The sequence below is a fragment of the Raphanus sativus genome, chromosome 4 (genome assembly GCF_000801105.2).
Source record: "Raphanus sativus cultivar WK10039 chromosome 4, ASM80110v3, whole genome shotgun sequence".
Lineage (NCBI taxonomy): Eukaryota > Viridiplantae > Streptophyta > Magnoliopsida > Brassicales > Brassicaceae > Raphanus > Raphanus sativus.
Genome location: NC_079514.1, coordinates 49,734,953 through 49,750,325, shown reverse-complemented (window position 1 = coordinate 49,750,325; position 15,373 = coordinate 49,734,953). Strand labels below are relative to the sequence as shown.

Genomic DNA, 15,373 nt, shown 5'->3' with positions numbered 1-15,373 from the left:
AAAAGCCACACAGCAGCACTGATCAAAACATGCCTTTGGTGTGTTTGGTTTCAACTACAAGCTGAGAAACAAAGAGCTCCAGTTCAAGTAATTGAATTCAAGCTCAATATATCAAAACGGTCCAATCAAATATTTAAACAATTCAGCTAGGCATTTCCACAAACAGCTTGTAGACAGTTCATAGGTGACCAATAAGTAGAAAGCTTTGCAAACTGAAACAGTTCTCCTTCCTGCGTGATCCATGTTACAGACTGTCTAAAAGTATTGTTGTATTCTTCTTCTTCCGCTCAACCTCTCAAATTGATAATTAACACTGAACAAATACGATTGCTGTTGCTACTAAAATTAACTCATGATGGTTTTAAGAAAGTTAACAGAATCGCTCCAAGACAAAAGAAAGTCTAACCGAATGTACAAACAAACAAAAGCTGCCTTCCTCTCTTTTCTTTTATAATCAAACCGGCACAGAAACAAACAAAAAAAAAACATAGTTTTTTGGGATCAGAAAGGAGCTGAGCTTGTTCGTCTGAGCTGCTGCCGCTTGGGATCAGGCGGTGGTGCACTTGGAAGTATCTTCTCTACCTCCTGCAAAAGTAAAGAAAACAATGTAAGATTCTGCTACAGAGGAAGATGTGTCTTGTCATGTGTTAATATGTTGTGTTTAATGACCCATAAAAGACTCTTCCAAGAAGCAAAGAAACAACAATCTATATAGCGTTTCTCTAGTGCCATACTTTACTACAACTTCTATCATATCATCTACTATTCTCTCTAATTCGAATCCAAAACTTAATAAATGACAATTCTCACTACTACTAATGACTAGTCCTTCAATCTCAAATACCAATCACAATCAATGCATGTATATAACCAAAAGGTCCAAAGGCTGCAGAAGAAGATTACCTTTTGCCTCCTGAGTCTTTCGTTTTCTGCTTCTAACCGTGAAACTTTGATCTCTAGCTCCTGAGTGTAAGCCTGCTCATCCATCATCATCACAACACCCAATGTTAAGACACACCAAAGAGAAAAGGCAACACACACTCTATCTTCAGCAAGGCAATTTGCAGTTACCTGTTTCCTAGCACGAGAACGAGCAGCAGACTCTCGGTTCTTAATCATCCTCTTCTGCTTCCTCTCAACAGTCTTCTCCACAACCTCTCCAGAAGCAACCCTCTTCCTCCCTGGAGTTGTTTGCGTATCACCACCCATCAGAAGAGAAGACTGAGACACCATCGCCCCTTGCATGTCACCAACCGGAGGATACGGCATGAAAGACTGACCCTGTGGCATCATCGACGGAAGCTGATGATACTGAACCCACGGACCAGCAGCCTGAGGTATGTTGTTTTCCCCTAAACCACCACCACCACCAGTAACCGTCTCAGTCACAACCCCTGCTTTCAACAACAAGTCCTCAAGCGTCATATCACCCAACGTAGCCTGCTTATTATTATCTCTCCTCTCCTGAGCATTACTTCCATTAGTGTTGTTGTGCTGAATGTCTTTCCAAACCTCCTCGACAGTCTTCTTGCTGAGATCTCGTGGTAAAGTCAAACTCCCCTGACGAGAGAGAGAGAGATCCTCCTGCTGCTGCTGCTGCTGTTGGTTAGCTTCAACGGAGCAGACACTCTTGAGAAGCTCGTCAAGGTTCATGCTTCCGAGTGCTTTACCCGAACCCGCTAAATGGGTTTGGACCTCGTCGAGTGTTAAGCTGTAAAGAGAGCCTTGCCTATTCAAGGAATTAGATTTAAGTTCCCTCTGAGAATCCATAAACAACACAGATAGATAAAAAGATTGAAACTTTTTAATCTGAATTTTCAAATCGAGGAGGAGGGGAAAGGAACGGTTTTTAGTAAGGTGGAGTTGGGGAACATGCAATCTGAAAGGGTCTTGGGAGCTGCATGCAGCATCAGAGTGGCTAGCGAATGCAAGATGCAGAAACGCTTTGCGAGGAAGAGATTAAAAAAGGTAGGATCTTTGGAAAAAGGGTAAAACGAATTTGAGCTTGAAAAGGATCAATCAGATCTATGCAAAGAGAGAGAGAGAGAGAGAGAGATTTGGGTTTTTTATTTATTGAAGTGGTGAGTGAGTGGGAGAGAAAAGAGAAATGATTTAAGTGCAAAGAGAAATGGAGATTTTACAAAAGCAGACCTAAACTCTCTGTGTGTTGTTTGTGTGTTGTGTCTCTCTCTCTCTCTCACTTCTTTTGTTTCGCGCAGGAGAGAAGTAAGGAGAAACCTTTTGATTGAGTAAGTGTCACTTCGTTAACTTTCAAAGATTGGTTTATTTTAATTATTGCAATTAGTGGTTACTTTGATTTCGATGAAGAGAGGTGGATTTCAAGTTTATTCTCTCGGAATATACAACACTACACTACATGTGCTCGGCTAAACTTCAACCAATTCTGCATTTAGACTGGCTTAGCCTTTGGGGTAAACAAAAACGTCGAAAGCACAATCCAGATATGTAAAGACTTAACTGAAAACATCTTAGTCGTCTGTCTGGAGAAAACACAGCTCAAATGTGTTGTCTGAAGACAGATTTTGAAGTACATGGGATTTTTTAGCTGTGTTGGAACTGAGAACAACAAACATAGGTTCTTTCCCTTTATAGTTCAGATCACTGGTTGGACTCAAGCCAATAGGGGATACAATAATTCAATAGCGAAAAGAAGTAGGCGAGGAAGAGGTTGTTTTGTCAATAAGATCAGCAGCAAGATTCATTCGCTTGTCTTCCACGAAAATTAAAATGAGAAGTTCTTCAAGACTACCAGGATGTCTCTTGTGAAGCTTTGTATAGTCTTGGCCATGTTGTTGGTCCTTTACAGCCTGCATCAAGACCTCTCTGAAACCAAGACTATCTAAGACAGTTCATTGCCCATACAAGAGCAGCAGCTTCAGCTCCCCAAGCGGATAGGAGAGAGGGCCTTGGCTCCAAACCACCTGAGCATATATGCCCCTGTCAGCTCTAACAACCCAGAGCATATTACAAAATATTCAAGATTGATATACTGCTAGGTTGTTCAAACATACACAAATACATGAAAACCGTGAAGAAGATAGATCGAATAAAACTATTTATAAAATCCTGAAAACTAGTTTGAAGACCGCGAACAAGGAGCATAGTTGTTTGTTTTTAGTTTTACAAATGAAAATTCTACGGGGATGTTTCAGAAAACTGAGATATAAAAGACATCAACACTGAAAATAGTACAAACTGTTTCTAGGAATAGCATAAAGATAATAGTTGGTGAAAATAAAATAAAAAAAAACTCATTAAAAGGTTTTATGAGTATGGCATTGTGAGCGACCAAAGAGTAAACATTTCATAAAGACTTCATTTGCATCAAGCTCCTTACAAACTTCAGAAGAATCACCAAGCCAATATTAAAAAACACTGTTTTCGGATATCTGCACAATCAATTTAAGAAAATAAGAAAAGCTTTTTCACAATCTCAATCGGTCCAAAAACAGAAAACCCTTCAGAAATAAAAAAAAACAGTTATAAGTAACAAGCTGTTACAAATAAAACTGCAAAAAAGTAACGTCTCTTATCATGTAAGCACACCGTATGGGTCAAGACACTGAAAGTTCTTTTCTTTAGAGGTTAGGTTAGTTCCATATGAAGTTAAATGAAACAAGTGAAAAGAAGTTATTCATTGCAATACCTGAGTCGCTACATGATACATCTAGTGGCCCATGTAAGGAGAGTATTGCCCCAAACCATGTTGCCCTCTGCCTTTGCCTCCCTGACCAGGCTGTGGAGTCTGATAACCACCTTGCAACCCAGGTTGTACACCGTACCCAGGTATCATACCTTGAGTACCATAACCAGTTGGCATTCCAGCTAACCCTGGGTTAAAGGCCTGACCTATAGCTGGGTTAAACGCCAAACCAGCTCCCTGCGATGCTAACAAAGCAGTCAAAGCCTGTCCAATGACTTGGTTACCATCCATGAGATGCCCATGACCACCACCACCAGGCGCACCACCGTAACCATTGTTATTGCTGTTGAATTGCTGCTGCGCCTTGCCTGGTTTGGGACCATCTATAGCCTTCTGGCAATGCAAAACATTCCCCTCAAACGTCTTGTGCGGCTCCTGTAAAGCCTTCTTAGCACTCTCAGCAGACTTATACACAAAAAGACAGAACCCTTTAGGTCTCCCAGTAAACTTATCAAGTCCCAACGGACCTTCTTCAACCTCACCAAACCTAGAGAAAAACTCCAGCAGCTTCTCCGGATCAACCTCTTCTCCCACATTACTAACATAAATCTTCCTCTCCGTGCTCAAACCCTGAGCAGGAGCACCACCACTAAAGACAGGTCCTTTACAAGCTAACTGACACGACGTCGTTCGGCTCCCAATCTTCCTCTGAGGCATCTTGAGCGCGTCGCGAGCACCCGACCTAGACCTGAACAGTATAAAGCCGTAGCCTTTAGACTTCCCCGAGACCTTATCGAACACGGCCTTGCAGTCCTCGATCTCTCCGTGTCGCTTGAAAGCTTCGATTAGGGTTTCGGTTGTGGTGTCCCACCCGAGTCCGTGCACGAAGATCTTCCGGTGGGATGGATCCTCGTCGGCTACTTCGCGGATTCGATTCGCGACGTCGGGATGGTGATCCGCTGCTTGTTTGAGGAGATCGAGAAGCTGTTCCTTGGAGAACGGTTCCAGCAGATCTTGAATCGGCTCATCGTCGTCGTGATCGCCGCCTGATTGATTGAGCTGATTATCGATTTCAATCTGATTCTGCGATGGTTCGAGCTTTCTCTTCTTCGTCATGGTGTAAATCGAGCAGCGAGTCTTCTTAGGGTTTCGAAATTTTCTTTGGTTTCTTCCAGAAGAAAGAAGTTGATCCTCTTCTTATCTATGCTATATGATCCCAGATTTACTAATTTACCCCTGACTATTAAAAATGTAGTCCTATATTAATTTTGGGCTTAAGGTTCGAAGGCCCATTTAGGGAAAATGCAAACGAGTAGAATAACGTAGAACTTGATCCTTACCACGTGTGTTGTGGCATAGACGTAACCTGGTTGTGGCATAGACGTAACCTGGTTTGTTTCCTCACCACGTGTGTTGATCTCTGTCCAAGTTATTGCATCTCTTATGACCGCATGAATGACTTGGGTTCTATGCTCTCTTTTATTTTCATATACCATCTTGTTACGCATCTTTCATATTCTCCAGCTTAACATCATTGGAAGTATGGACTTCTGATCTTCAGCACCTGTGTTAAGGATATAAGAAAATAAATCGTACACAGTGCTTCTACGATTCAGGTGTATGCTAATATCACTAAGTGTCATAGTCCATATCTCCCAAATAACTCGACACTGAAGAAGCATATGATCTCTATAGTTTCAATATCTTCTCCACATGTTTGACATAAAATATTTATTTTGCATCCTCTCTTACTTAAGCTCACTGCAACTGGGAGATCATTGTGAAGTATTTTCCACCAAAAAAATCTTTTTTTTTTTACAAAAAGGACTATAATTGTTTTTACAAATTTTACAAATTTCATTGCAGAATGATGTTCTAATCAGCTGATCCTATATATCAGATTTAATTGTTTTTCTACAAAAAGGACAATATAACAGACCTTTTAGGAAAAGAAAAGGAATCTTAATTGTCTTAAAGGCGAAAGAAGCTTGGGCAACAAGAGTGGGCAGTGTCTTGGGAGTGATGAAGAAACTTTGGGGGCAATGCGTCTGACACGACCGCTCCTTCAAGTCAACATTCTAACGTGTCCCTCTTTCTTTTTGTTTCAAATTTTACTTTTTTATTGATCACTTTTGAATTATTTTAAGATTAAACTAATTAATAACGGATATAAAGTTAAGAGTTAGACGCCCACCGTCATGATATTGTCATGATTACATCGTTTGAAAAAGGTGACGCCATCGCTGGCGTCTCTCGACTTTTGTTCCTCCCATATTATGATCAATACTGCATTTTTCCAATGAATACAAATCAGAAATATAACAGTAAGCATTTCGTAGGATTAACTAAATTTTTTGGGTTCTTTTACCAATTGAGACCCGCTTAACTCATATTACAATTTACAAATGTAATTAGATCTTAATTAGTATGATATAAACATCCGTTAACCAAGAACAGAAAAAAATATAAAAGTATCGAACAGAAAGAAAATGAGTTTCAAAATTCACTGACGTATAGTTAAGCAGTTTCATGCTTATCGGGACCTCTTGAACGCAGGTGAGTCGACTCAACGAATACGAATATATTGAAGACCGTATTAAATTAATAATAATATAGTAGTATTACATAATTGACACCAAGCTGACTAAATGAAAAAAGAAGTTAGTGTCCAGTTGCTGATATTGATGTGTTTCTCAGCTTTTCACAATGGTTAATTGTCAATGATCGAGACTATGTAAGTGTTGTACAACTAACTAGATCTTGACCCGCATTTTGGAAACGCGGAATATTTTACGATAAAAAAATTCACTAATAACTTAACAAATATTTTGGTAATTTTTAAAGAGTGTGTATTTAAAATATTTTTGTATTTAAATCAGTGTTTTTAAATTCAACCCGATTGTGATTATGCCGGTTAATCCGGAGATCTGACAATTTAATTTAAGTTTTTAAAATATTCATATTAAAAAATCCACTAAAACCCGAGACTAGCCGATTGAACTGATAGATGACCGATATGTAATCTAATTTGATTTAAATTGTAATATTTTCATAATTTGTAATATTATAATCCAAATTTTAAAGTTCATTATTTTGCAATTTATGAAATTATGATGTTTCTACAAAATTTCAAAGAGAAAATGATAGATATAAAATAACTAAGATTAATTATTGTATTGTTTGGAAACATTGATAGTAGTATAAAAATATATTGTTTGGAAACATTGATAGTAGTATAAAGAAACAAGTATATTGTTGGAAACATTGATAGCAGTATAAAGAAATGAACATTAGTGATTTAATGTAGGTTTAACTATAAAGTATAAAGGTATATTTAATTTAAAAACTTACAAAATAAATGTTAAGTCTAACAGAATGTTTCTATTTTAATAAGATAGATATATTGTGTGCTGACTCGTTATTATTTATAACTTCTATAAGTATATCACTTAAAAGAAAAGTTAAGTATCACTTTCTTAAATAAATGACAATCATTTTCACTGTTAATATATGAATAAACAGTTCGTTTCAAAATACTACTATATGTTTTTGAGTTTCTAAACGAATAAAACTTGAGTATAAAATATCTTAAACTCTATAATGGGGATGTATTCAATTTAACATTTGATGTGATTTGATTTTTAATGGAGTTTTAGATGATTTTAATAAGTTGCAGAGATTTAGGTGATTTTTGTTAAACTACTCTAGAATATCACCTAAAACAATGGAATTTGAGTTTTAATTTTTTTAACTAAGAAACTCCACCCAAACACCCTAAAATCACTTCAAAACTTTAAAACTCCACAACTTAAAATATTTTCAATAACAGTAGATTTCAGAGTAGTTCACGAAATGTCAAGTTCAATAACAGTGAATTTTAAATGAGTTTTTAAAATTCATGTTTGAATAACAGTAGATTTGTTATTTTAATACAAATTACCTAAAACTCTTGGTTGAATACACCCCCCGAAGTTTCCGTGATGTTAATTGATTAATTATTTTATTTTTGTACATAAATGATGCGAAACCTTAATGATTTACATAAACGAATAAAATCGAATGAACAATGCCTACGTCATCCAAAATTGATGACTACAATAATTGCCACTAAAATGAAAGGCACAACAAGGTGATCTATGTAAAAGATTGGTCCATCTGTTTTTCTTCTTCTTATGGTCCACTTCTTCTCTTTGCATCTTAAACACGAAATGAATGGTCTGGCTTTGTATATGGAATTGAATTTTCTAATCTATACAATTTGGATATATATTATTAAACCAATTCAAGATAGTTTTGTTCACGCAATTAGATTCATATCGATCACGCAATGTATTACCCCTCGTTTAAATATCAATGCCAATTAGTGTTACCTCTTTCATTGATAGAATTTTTTTTTTTTTGGTAAAAATGTAAAGATCTTTCATTGATAGATATAAAAACGGTATAAGAGTTATTGATAACGATTACAAGTGGTACAGGTGGTACCATTTGTAGTTTCATTAAAAGGCATATCTATTATAGGGAGAATTAGTGTAATATCCATATTGGAGATCTATATTAGGAAAGTATCCATTGATTGATATAATAGATCAAGAGCATACAATTCGGTTTCTATAGTTACTAAATTGTCTTTCTCTTTGACATGATGTTCAGCAATTGTGTCAGTTTGTCTGACTTCTGAAGATACATACCTGATATCATAGGTTCCTATTTAGTATCTTAGGCCTCCAGCTATATGACTTCTCTTCCACTCGTTTGCTCGGTTTAGTGTGCTAAATAATGTAGCATTGCTTTCTTTTTTATCTTACCTCCGTTCTCTTCTTCTTTTTTTTTCATTTTATTTTCTCCTACTTCATATTTCTTCCTACAGTTTATCTCTAAGAACACACTGCTCTTTTTTCTTTTTCATGATACAGTTTAGATTTTTATATTTAAACATACACAGAAAATAAAGCTTCTGTAAAATCATCTATATTCTCGTTATCTCATTTCTTTCTTCTCAGGTTTTTTTATTTTTTTTTTCATTCATTCTATTTACGATATTAATCCATAAATAAACGGGAAAATTGACCACTAAACATGTTACACAAAATATTAGAGAGTTATCAAAATTTTGTAACAAGATACTAAATTTGTTAACATGTTATAAAATATGTTAGCGAGTTAACAAATATTGTAACATGATACAAAATTTGTTAACTGTAAAATAACATCAACTATAATCTCGTTAACATGGTACACAATTTATTAACATTAAAATAACATCTACTTTTACTAAGTTTATGATAGAACTACATTATAACTCATCAATAATTGGACCACCAACATTTTACAAAATATGTTAGCGAGTTAACAAAAATCGTAACAAGATACAAAATTTGTTAACATGTTAAAAAAATTGTTAACATGTTACGAAATATGTTAGTGAGTTAATAAATTTTGTAATATGATACAAGATTTATTAACATTAAAATAACATTAACTATAAAAATGCATAACTTTATTTCAAATTTAGATAGTCATAGTGAAAATTTTACCAAAAAATCACTTATGAACTTGTGTAACTAATATCGTGCAACAAGTTAAATATTTGTTAACCTAAATGTTAACTATTAAAAAATAAAATCAAGAATTTGCTCGCCTCCTCTTAATCTTCATCTTGATTCTTTAAAAACTTTCCAGTTTTAGGTAGAATTTGCTTGCCTCCTCTCAATCTTCATCTTCATTCTTTAAGAATCTAATTCCTTAAGATTATGTAATTGGTAGTGAATAGAATGTTAAAAAAATGAATTTGATAAAAAAACTTAAAATCGAGAAGATGAAGAGAAAAAAAAAACAAAAGAAAAACAAAAAGAAACTAAAGAAGAAATGAAAAGAACTTCAATCGAGGAAGAAGAAAAAGAGGATAGAGGAAAAAGAAAACTAGAACTAGGATAATAAGAGATATATATAGAAAGCTAGAAGACTGACAACCACACTGACACAACAGGAAAGCTCACAACACTTTGACACACCTAGTAAACTACCAGTAGGGTCAAAATCGGAACAAAAATATTTACTTCACCTCAAAGATACTTCGCTAATTACGGGTGTGTTTATGGGCATAGCAGCCAATTTTCCCTCTATTATATTCAGTTTAACTGACATTTGAGAAATGAGATTTGTGTTAAAGAAAAGGGAGAAATGATATATTCACGTAGTAAGGAGAATGAAAACTATATAGAAAATGAGACTTCAGTTCAAGTATCATATGCGTTCTCCAATTTAATACTTGTGATAATCAAGTTTTTGAGTTACAATACATTAACATAGTTAAGTATGTCTCCAACGAAATATATATGGAGTTATTGACATCTGATCGAAACCAGATGAAGTGGAGTATTATCTTTATTTGACATCACAAGACCAATTAAGATTCTGCGATTTATGATACTAGGAACTTGCGATGAAATAGGCACGCGAAAACAAATCGTAAGGGACAATATTAAATCACGACTTATTATATGATTTAAATATTTGTGCTAAATAATTCAATTCGCAAGTGAGATCAACAAGAAGAGAAGTTGCACAAAAAAATACGGAAGCTTTTTGTACCATTTTTTGAAGCTTTTTGTACGATTAAAATGTTACAAAACATTGAATCTTAAGACATTAAAATGTTTTATCATCTGTTTGGTGGCTTCTATTTTAGTTAGATACATGTATGCAGGTATATACATGCAGTATTAGGCCATCTCCAATGGGACTGCAAAACACTATTTTAGTGTAGTTTTTACACTAAAACCATCTCCAATGGGACTGTAAAAATTACACCATTTTAGTGCAACACTATAATTTCACACCAAATTTAGTGTGACACTATTTACTACACCAAAACACTATTCACTCCACTAAAACACTATTCATTTATTTTATTAATAAAACTTACAAATAAATAAATGAGAAATAAAAAGATAAATACATATAATATTATAAAATAACTTTTGGTGTGAAGTTTGGTGTTGTGGTTGGAGAAGAACTTCTTTTTAGTGTTAAAATTACACTAAAATAGTGTGATTTTGACACAAAAATAGTGTTATGGGTTGGAGATGCTCTTATAATCACATATGAAGTAAACATAATTATTCAGCGAAGGAAAAGAAAAGACTATTTGATAGGTTATATGATAAATTAAAAAAACAAAGCCATGTGCAAATGAATTAGTTTTTCTTATTGAAAAGAAATGGAGAAAATAAGAAGAGATAAGAATGGGGCTCTGAGGTGAACAGTGTAAAGATACCAAGCAGGATGAGACATTGGGAGACGCGAGAGCGAGACGCGTTTTGCGTAAAGAGAAAAAAAAGATTGCGAGGCGAATAATTATTTTCAGTTACCCCATGCATGATTCATGCAAAAGTCTCAGAGCATCTCCATTAGGGGTTTTATACCCCTAATCCTTAACTGTTCCAAAAAAAAAAATATATTAAAAAAATCGTGAGACCCACTTTCACTTTGAACCTGTCTCTTAAAAATCCTTCTGAGTGAACCTGTTTCTTAACTGTTTTACGGGCTCCACGCCACGTGGCGGCCCGCGATTGGTTCCGTTCTATTTTTTTTTTTTTTAAATTAAAAAGAAAAAAAAATTAATAAAAAATTTTGTTTTGGAATTCGAACCCAGTCTCACTAATGGAGATGCTCTCACAGTCAGTCACGACTCCCACGTTACAGTATCATTTAGTATAATTTTAGAACATTTTTTTTTGTAACAAGTGTGTCGCTTTAGGAAAAAAACTTGTCGCTTTTGACACACTTGTTACTTTCAGTTACATACGACTAATTAAGTTAATTTGCATGTATGTGATAGAAGTATAAATTTAAACGAAATATATGTCCAGTCTAGTGCATGCATGTGTAAGAAAATTAAAAAGCAATTCATGATATTTAATATGTTTTCCAGATAAAACTTTCACATAGTATAAAATAGCATTCACATTGGGAAATCATGCTAATTAGTATAAACCAATCCTTTTTTTTCTACTGAGGTTTGAACCAATCCTTTTCACCTATGTATATTCAGAATCTTATTGATCCCAAATCAATGTCTTATTTTGAAAACATATTTCAGCTACTATATACAGTATAAGACTGTACTGCTTCTGTGGAAGAAATATGTCAATATTCTGAAATTCAAATCTCACACTAGAATGAGTACGTATTGTTCTAATTAATATTTTAAATAGACATAATTCTCCGTCGTTGCTGTATACCAGTCTTGGGTTTGAAGATGTACACCTTTATTATACAATATAAAACCTATGCAAAGAGTGTAAATTGGCCAGTCACTGGTGGAATTAAAAGTCAATAAACTTGCGACTTTGAATCACATATATTAATATCAGTTTAGCTTTCTTTTAATATATTTGATTAACAATCATTCCGAACGGGGTATGGTTTACATAGTTACACAGATTGAACCGGATGAAATGGTATTAAACCAGTTTAGCAAAGAAACGTTATCTAAGTGGGGATTTAAACAGTCCTCGAAACTACTCTCCACTTAAATACCAGATTGAAGATCAGTTTAGCTAAGCTATAGCCTTATAGGTTGTTCCGGATCAACAGAGACAAGCTACATGTTTAGGTTTTAAATATCAAAACGACAGTCAATAAATTATAATCAGTGTCTATTTATTGTTGTCAATTTTTTCGGGAAAATTTTGGTGTTGTCATTGGTTAAACCACCATACAATTAACTTGCTCAACTTTAACTTAGCTTTTAATTGCCTTACCCATTTGACAATAGGGAAATTTCTCATTAAAATAAAGGAAGTGGAAAAAAAAAACCATTGAATAGGTCAAACTCTTGGTATATATGTATAATATATACTCCACAGGAAAATGACTTGATCACGTACGTAGTATGTTGGCGAATGGGTCAAACCATGGATGGTGGGATTTATTATCAGATATTCTTTTAATGTTCTTCCTTGCAATCTTAGATATGTATGTTTGTTTCATTTTTTGTAGGTTCGTATAGATTTAGACAGACAAGAGAATTTAGATAAGTGTACATTGTCACACTATAATAGAAACCAAAATTTGATACGATGCGTCTCACCGACCGTTAATTTTTTGAAGTTTAACAAATATCAACACAAAACAAGAACCGTTTTAAAATCAAATACATATTCGTCTATACATAAGGGGTATTATGTACCTTGTCGGCTTATGACTCCGGAAAGATAGAAAGATAATATCTTTGCCGGCTTTGTGTATGTATTTCTCGGTTTAAATCTATAAAAATCCATCAGATGACAAAAAAAAAAAAAAAGGGCACATTAAAAGAAGACTAGGAGTCTAGGAGCTAGCTAAGTGCTATATATATTCTTCTTCTTTTTTGCTAAATACTATATATTCTTCTGTTAGTATTACTCACACAGGTTTTACTTGCATTACGTAATATAGCACGTTTCCCTTTCGTTCTTTCTATTTGTTTCAAGTTTGCATCCAAACGGTTTGGACGGAACAGACAATGTAGTCGGTGCACGACAAGAGATCATGTAAACAAGTTGCATTCATGTGTTTATGAACAGAACCGGCCTTAAATATAGACAAGTGAAATATTAGCATGTAGCTCCTAAATTTTTAAAAATAATTTACATCGACATAGGTTTTTAAAATGTTATTTAATAGTTTTGAAACTATATCACCGTGACAAAAAAAAAGAAACTATATCACATTACAAATTCATAACTTCATAGAAAATTTGATAGAAATGATGCATCAGTTAAAACAACGCTAAAGAACTCTGTCCACATTAAAAAAAAAAACTCTAGTATATTATTATACGTCATTATCCGTAATTAATACGGGATAAGTTTGGTCATGGATTTATGGGTTTAATCAATTAAGACCGTAGACCAAACAGAGCTGAGTCAGACATCCGTACAACACTGCTGACGCGTGTCTGACTTTCTCTCTCTCTCTCCTCTCTACGCGTTTTCTCTCTATACACTCTCTCTCGCCGCCGTCCTATTTATTATCTCTCCCCTTCCGCCTTCATTATTTCACTCTCTAACTTCTTCTCCACTCCTATAAACAAAAAACAGAGAGCCCCAAAAATCTCTATTCGATTTTTTTTTACCGTCTTCAATTCCAAATTTCACCGCAGTTAAAAAAAAAACAAAAAAATGGCGTCGTTTGATGGATTAGCGAGCGTTGAGCCTTGGTCGTTCCGACAAAGCTTCAACATCGACTCTTGGTTAATTCCAGATCACGACAGTGACGTACTCGCCAAAGCTCTTCACAGATCCATCTCCACATCCACCACACCCGCCGGCGATTCTTTCTCTCCCTCAGCTTACTTTGACTCCGCCGCCGCCGCCGCCGTCTCCGATCTTTCTCCTCCTCAGACCCTCTCTAACGTCTCCTTCGTCTCAGATCCGGACATCTCCGTCGTCGGAGGTGTGAAGCGGAAGCGTGTTGGTCCCGGAGACAAACCGGCGAAACGCCGGTCTCGAGTCTCCACGAAGAAGTCTCAGACCACGTTTATAACGGCGGACGCGGCTAACTTCCGGCATATGGTTCAGCAAGTCACCGGCGCGAAGTTCGTCGGTTCTTCTTCCCCCGGCATTTTCTCTCCGGTCGTGAAGCCGGAGCCGCATAGGCTCGCTAGCAGGCTACCTCCTCCACCATCTTCCTCGGCTGTTCCCACGCTCGATACGTCGTCGTTTTTGTCGAACCATCACCAGGAGAACATGGTCAACGATTTCAGCTCTGTTTCAGCGCCGGTGCGTACGGCGGCGACGGTGAAGTCCGGTGTTGTTGGTGGTGGTGGCTCCGCCGTGGAGTTAGATAGTTACTTCCCGACGCTTGAGTCGTGGAAAGTTATGTGATCGAATCGGATTTAAAAGTTAGTGTTTGTAGATGTAGTAGTCCCATGTAGCTCTCTTGGTTTTGTTATGAACATCTCTTGTTATTGTCCTGAGCTTGGTGGCTATCTATTCTATGGAGTCTCTTGTTCATACTGTTGGGAGATTAATTAATCAATGGTTAATGGCGATTTTTAGTTTTTGTTACGATTAACAAAATAACACACAAGATAAAGAATATCTTTTCTTGATGGTCCCTATGGACATTTGTTGTCAATATCACACATAAGACAATCATATACGTTACCACCACACCACCAATTATTATGTGTTCTTTACTGATACAAATCCATATAATTTTCTTTAATTGAATACCAGAAACTGTTGCAAAAGAAAAGCTCAGTGTAACAACTAATCAGTAACCAGTTTATACAAAAGAGAAGGTTATCTTCCAAGAACTACACCCATGAGACCATGTCAAAGTAAACTATAGTGCTAGAGCCCAAGTCAAAAGATTACATCGTTCATAAAAAAAAAAAGGTTAAAAAACACTTGTAATGGGTTTGGTGATCAGACAAAAAATTAACTAAAATAGACTATTTTAAATTTAATTAAAAAGGTTAAGTTGTGAAATATAAAAAGAATGAAAGAAAATAGACTATTTATTTCTTGATATAGTATTTAAATTAAGTAAGTTATCTAAAGAGGAGGAGAAAAGTCCCAAGCAATCTGAAGTTGTTCAAAGTTTCAGTTTTTTATTTTCCAATACCACCTTGGGGCCAGGCGAGTTTAAAAGCTGAGTCAACGTCAATGCTACAAAAGAGGAAGCAGTGATCATCCATCCATCATCAGTCGTGTT

General features: G+C 35.4%; 3 protein-coding genes across 7 annotated transcripts; 1 reads left to right on the top strand and 2 right to left on the bottom strand.

The window, feature by feature from the left end:
- Window positions 1-327: 327 nt before the first annotated feature.
- On the bottom strand, window positions 328-2,263 carry LOC108829423 (ABSCISIC ACID-INSENSITIVE 5-like protein 2). 2 transcript variants are annotated; one of them, XM_018603081.2, is made up of 3 exons: window positions 1,072-2,252; window positions 904-975; window positions 328-585 (listed from the first exon to the last, which is right to left on the bottom strand). In XM_018603081.2, the coding sequence occupies exons 1-3, from the start codon at window positions 1,768-1,770 to the stop codon at window positions 502-504; spliced, it is 855 nt and encodes a 284-aa protein (XP_018458583.1). In that variant the 5' UTR covers window positions 1,771-2,252; the 3' UTR covers window positions 328-501. The 2 variants fall into 2 exon arrangements, with proteins under 2 accessions (XP_018458583.1, XP_056865350.1); XM_057009370.1 differs by having other exon boundaries at window positions 904-2,263.
- A 200-nt stretch (window positions 2,264-2,463) lies between these two features.
- On the bottom strand, window positions 2,464-4,850 carry LOC108829422 (UBP1-associated protein 2A). Of its 4 annotated transcripts, none has more exons than XM_018603077.2 (2): window positions 3,668-4,850; window positions 2,464-2,967 (listed from the first exon to the last, which is right to left on the bottom strand). In XM_018603077.2, the coding sequence occupies exon 1, from the start codon at window positions 4,778-4,780 to the stop codon at window positions 3,689-3,691; it is 1,092 nt and encodes a 363-aa protein (XP_018458579.1). In that variant the 5' UTR covers window positions 4,781-4,850; the 3' UTR covers window positions 2,464-2,967; window positions 3,668-3,688. The 4 variants fall into 4 exon arrangements, with proteins under 4 accessions (XP_018458579.1, XP_018458581.1, XP_018458582.1 ...); XM_018603079.2 differs by having other exon boundaries at window positions 2,464-2,958; XM_018603080.2 differs by having other exon boundaries at window positions 2,464-2,942.
- Window positions 4,851-13,700: 8,850 nt separating this feature from the next.
- LOC130510555 (calmodulin-binding protein 25-like) lies at window positions 13,701-14,714 on the top strand. The gene has a single exon (XM_057006976.1). The coding sequence runs from the start codon at window positions 13,834-13,836 to the stop codon at window positions 14,536-14,538; it is 705 nt and encodes a 234-aa protein (XP_056862956.1). The 5' UTR covers window positions 13,701-13,833; the 3' UTR covers window positions 14,539-14,714.
- Window positions 14,715-15,373: the final 659 nt, after the last annotated feature.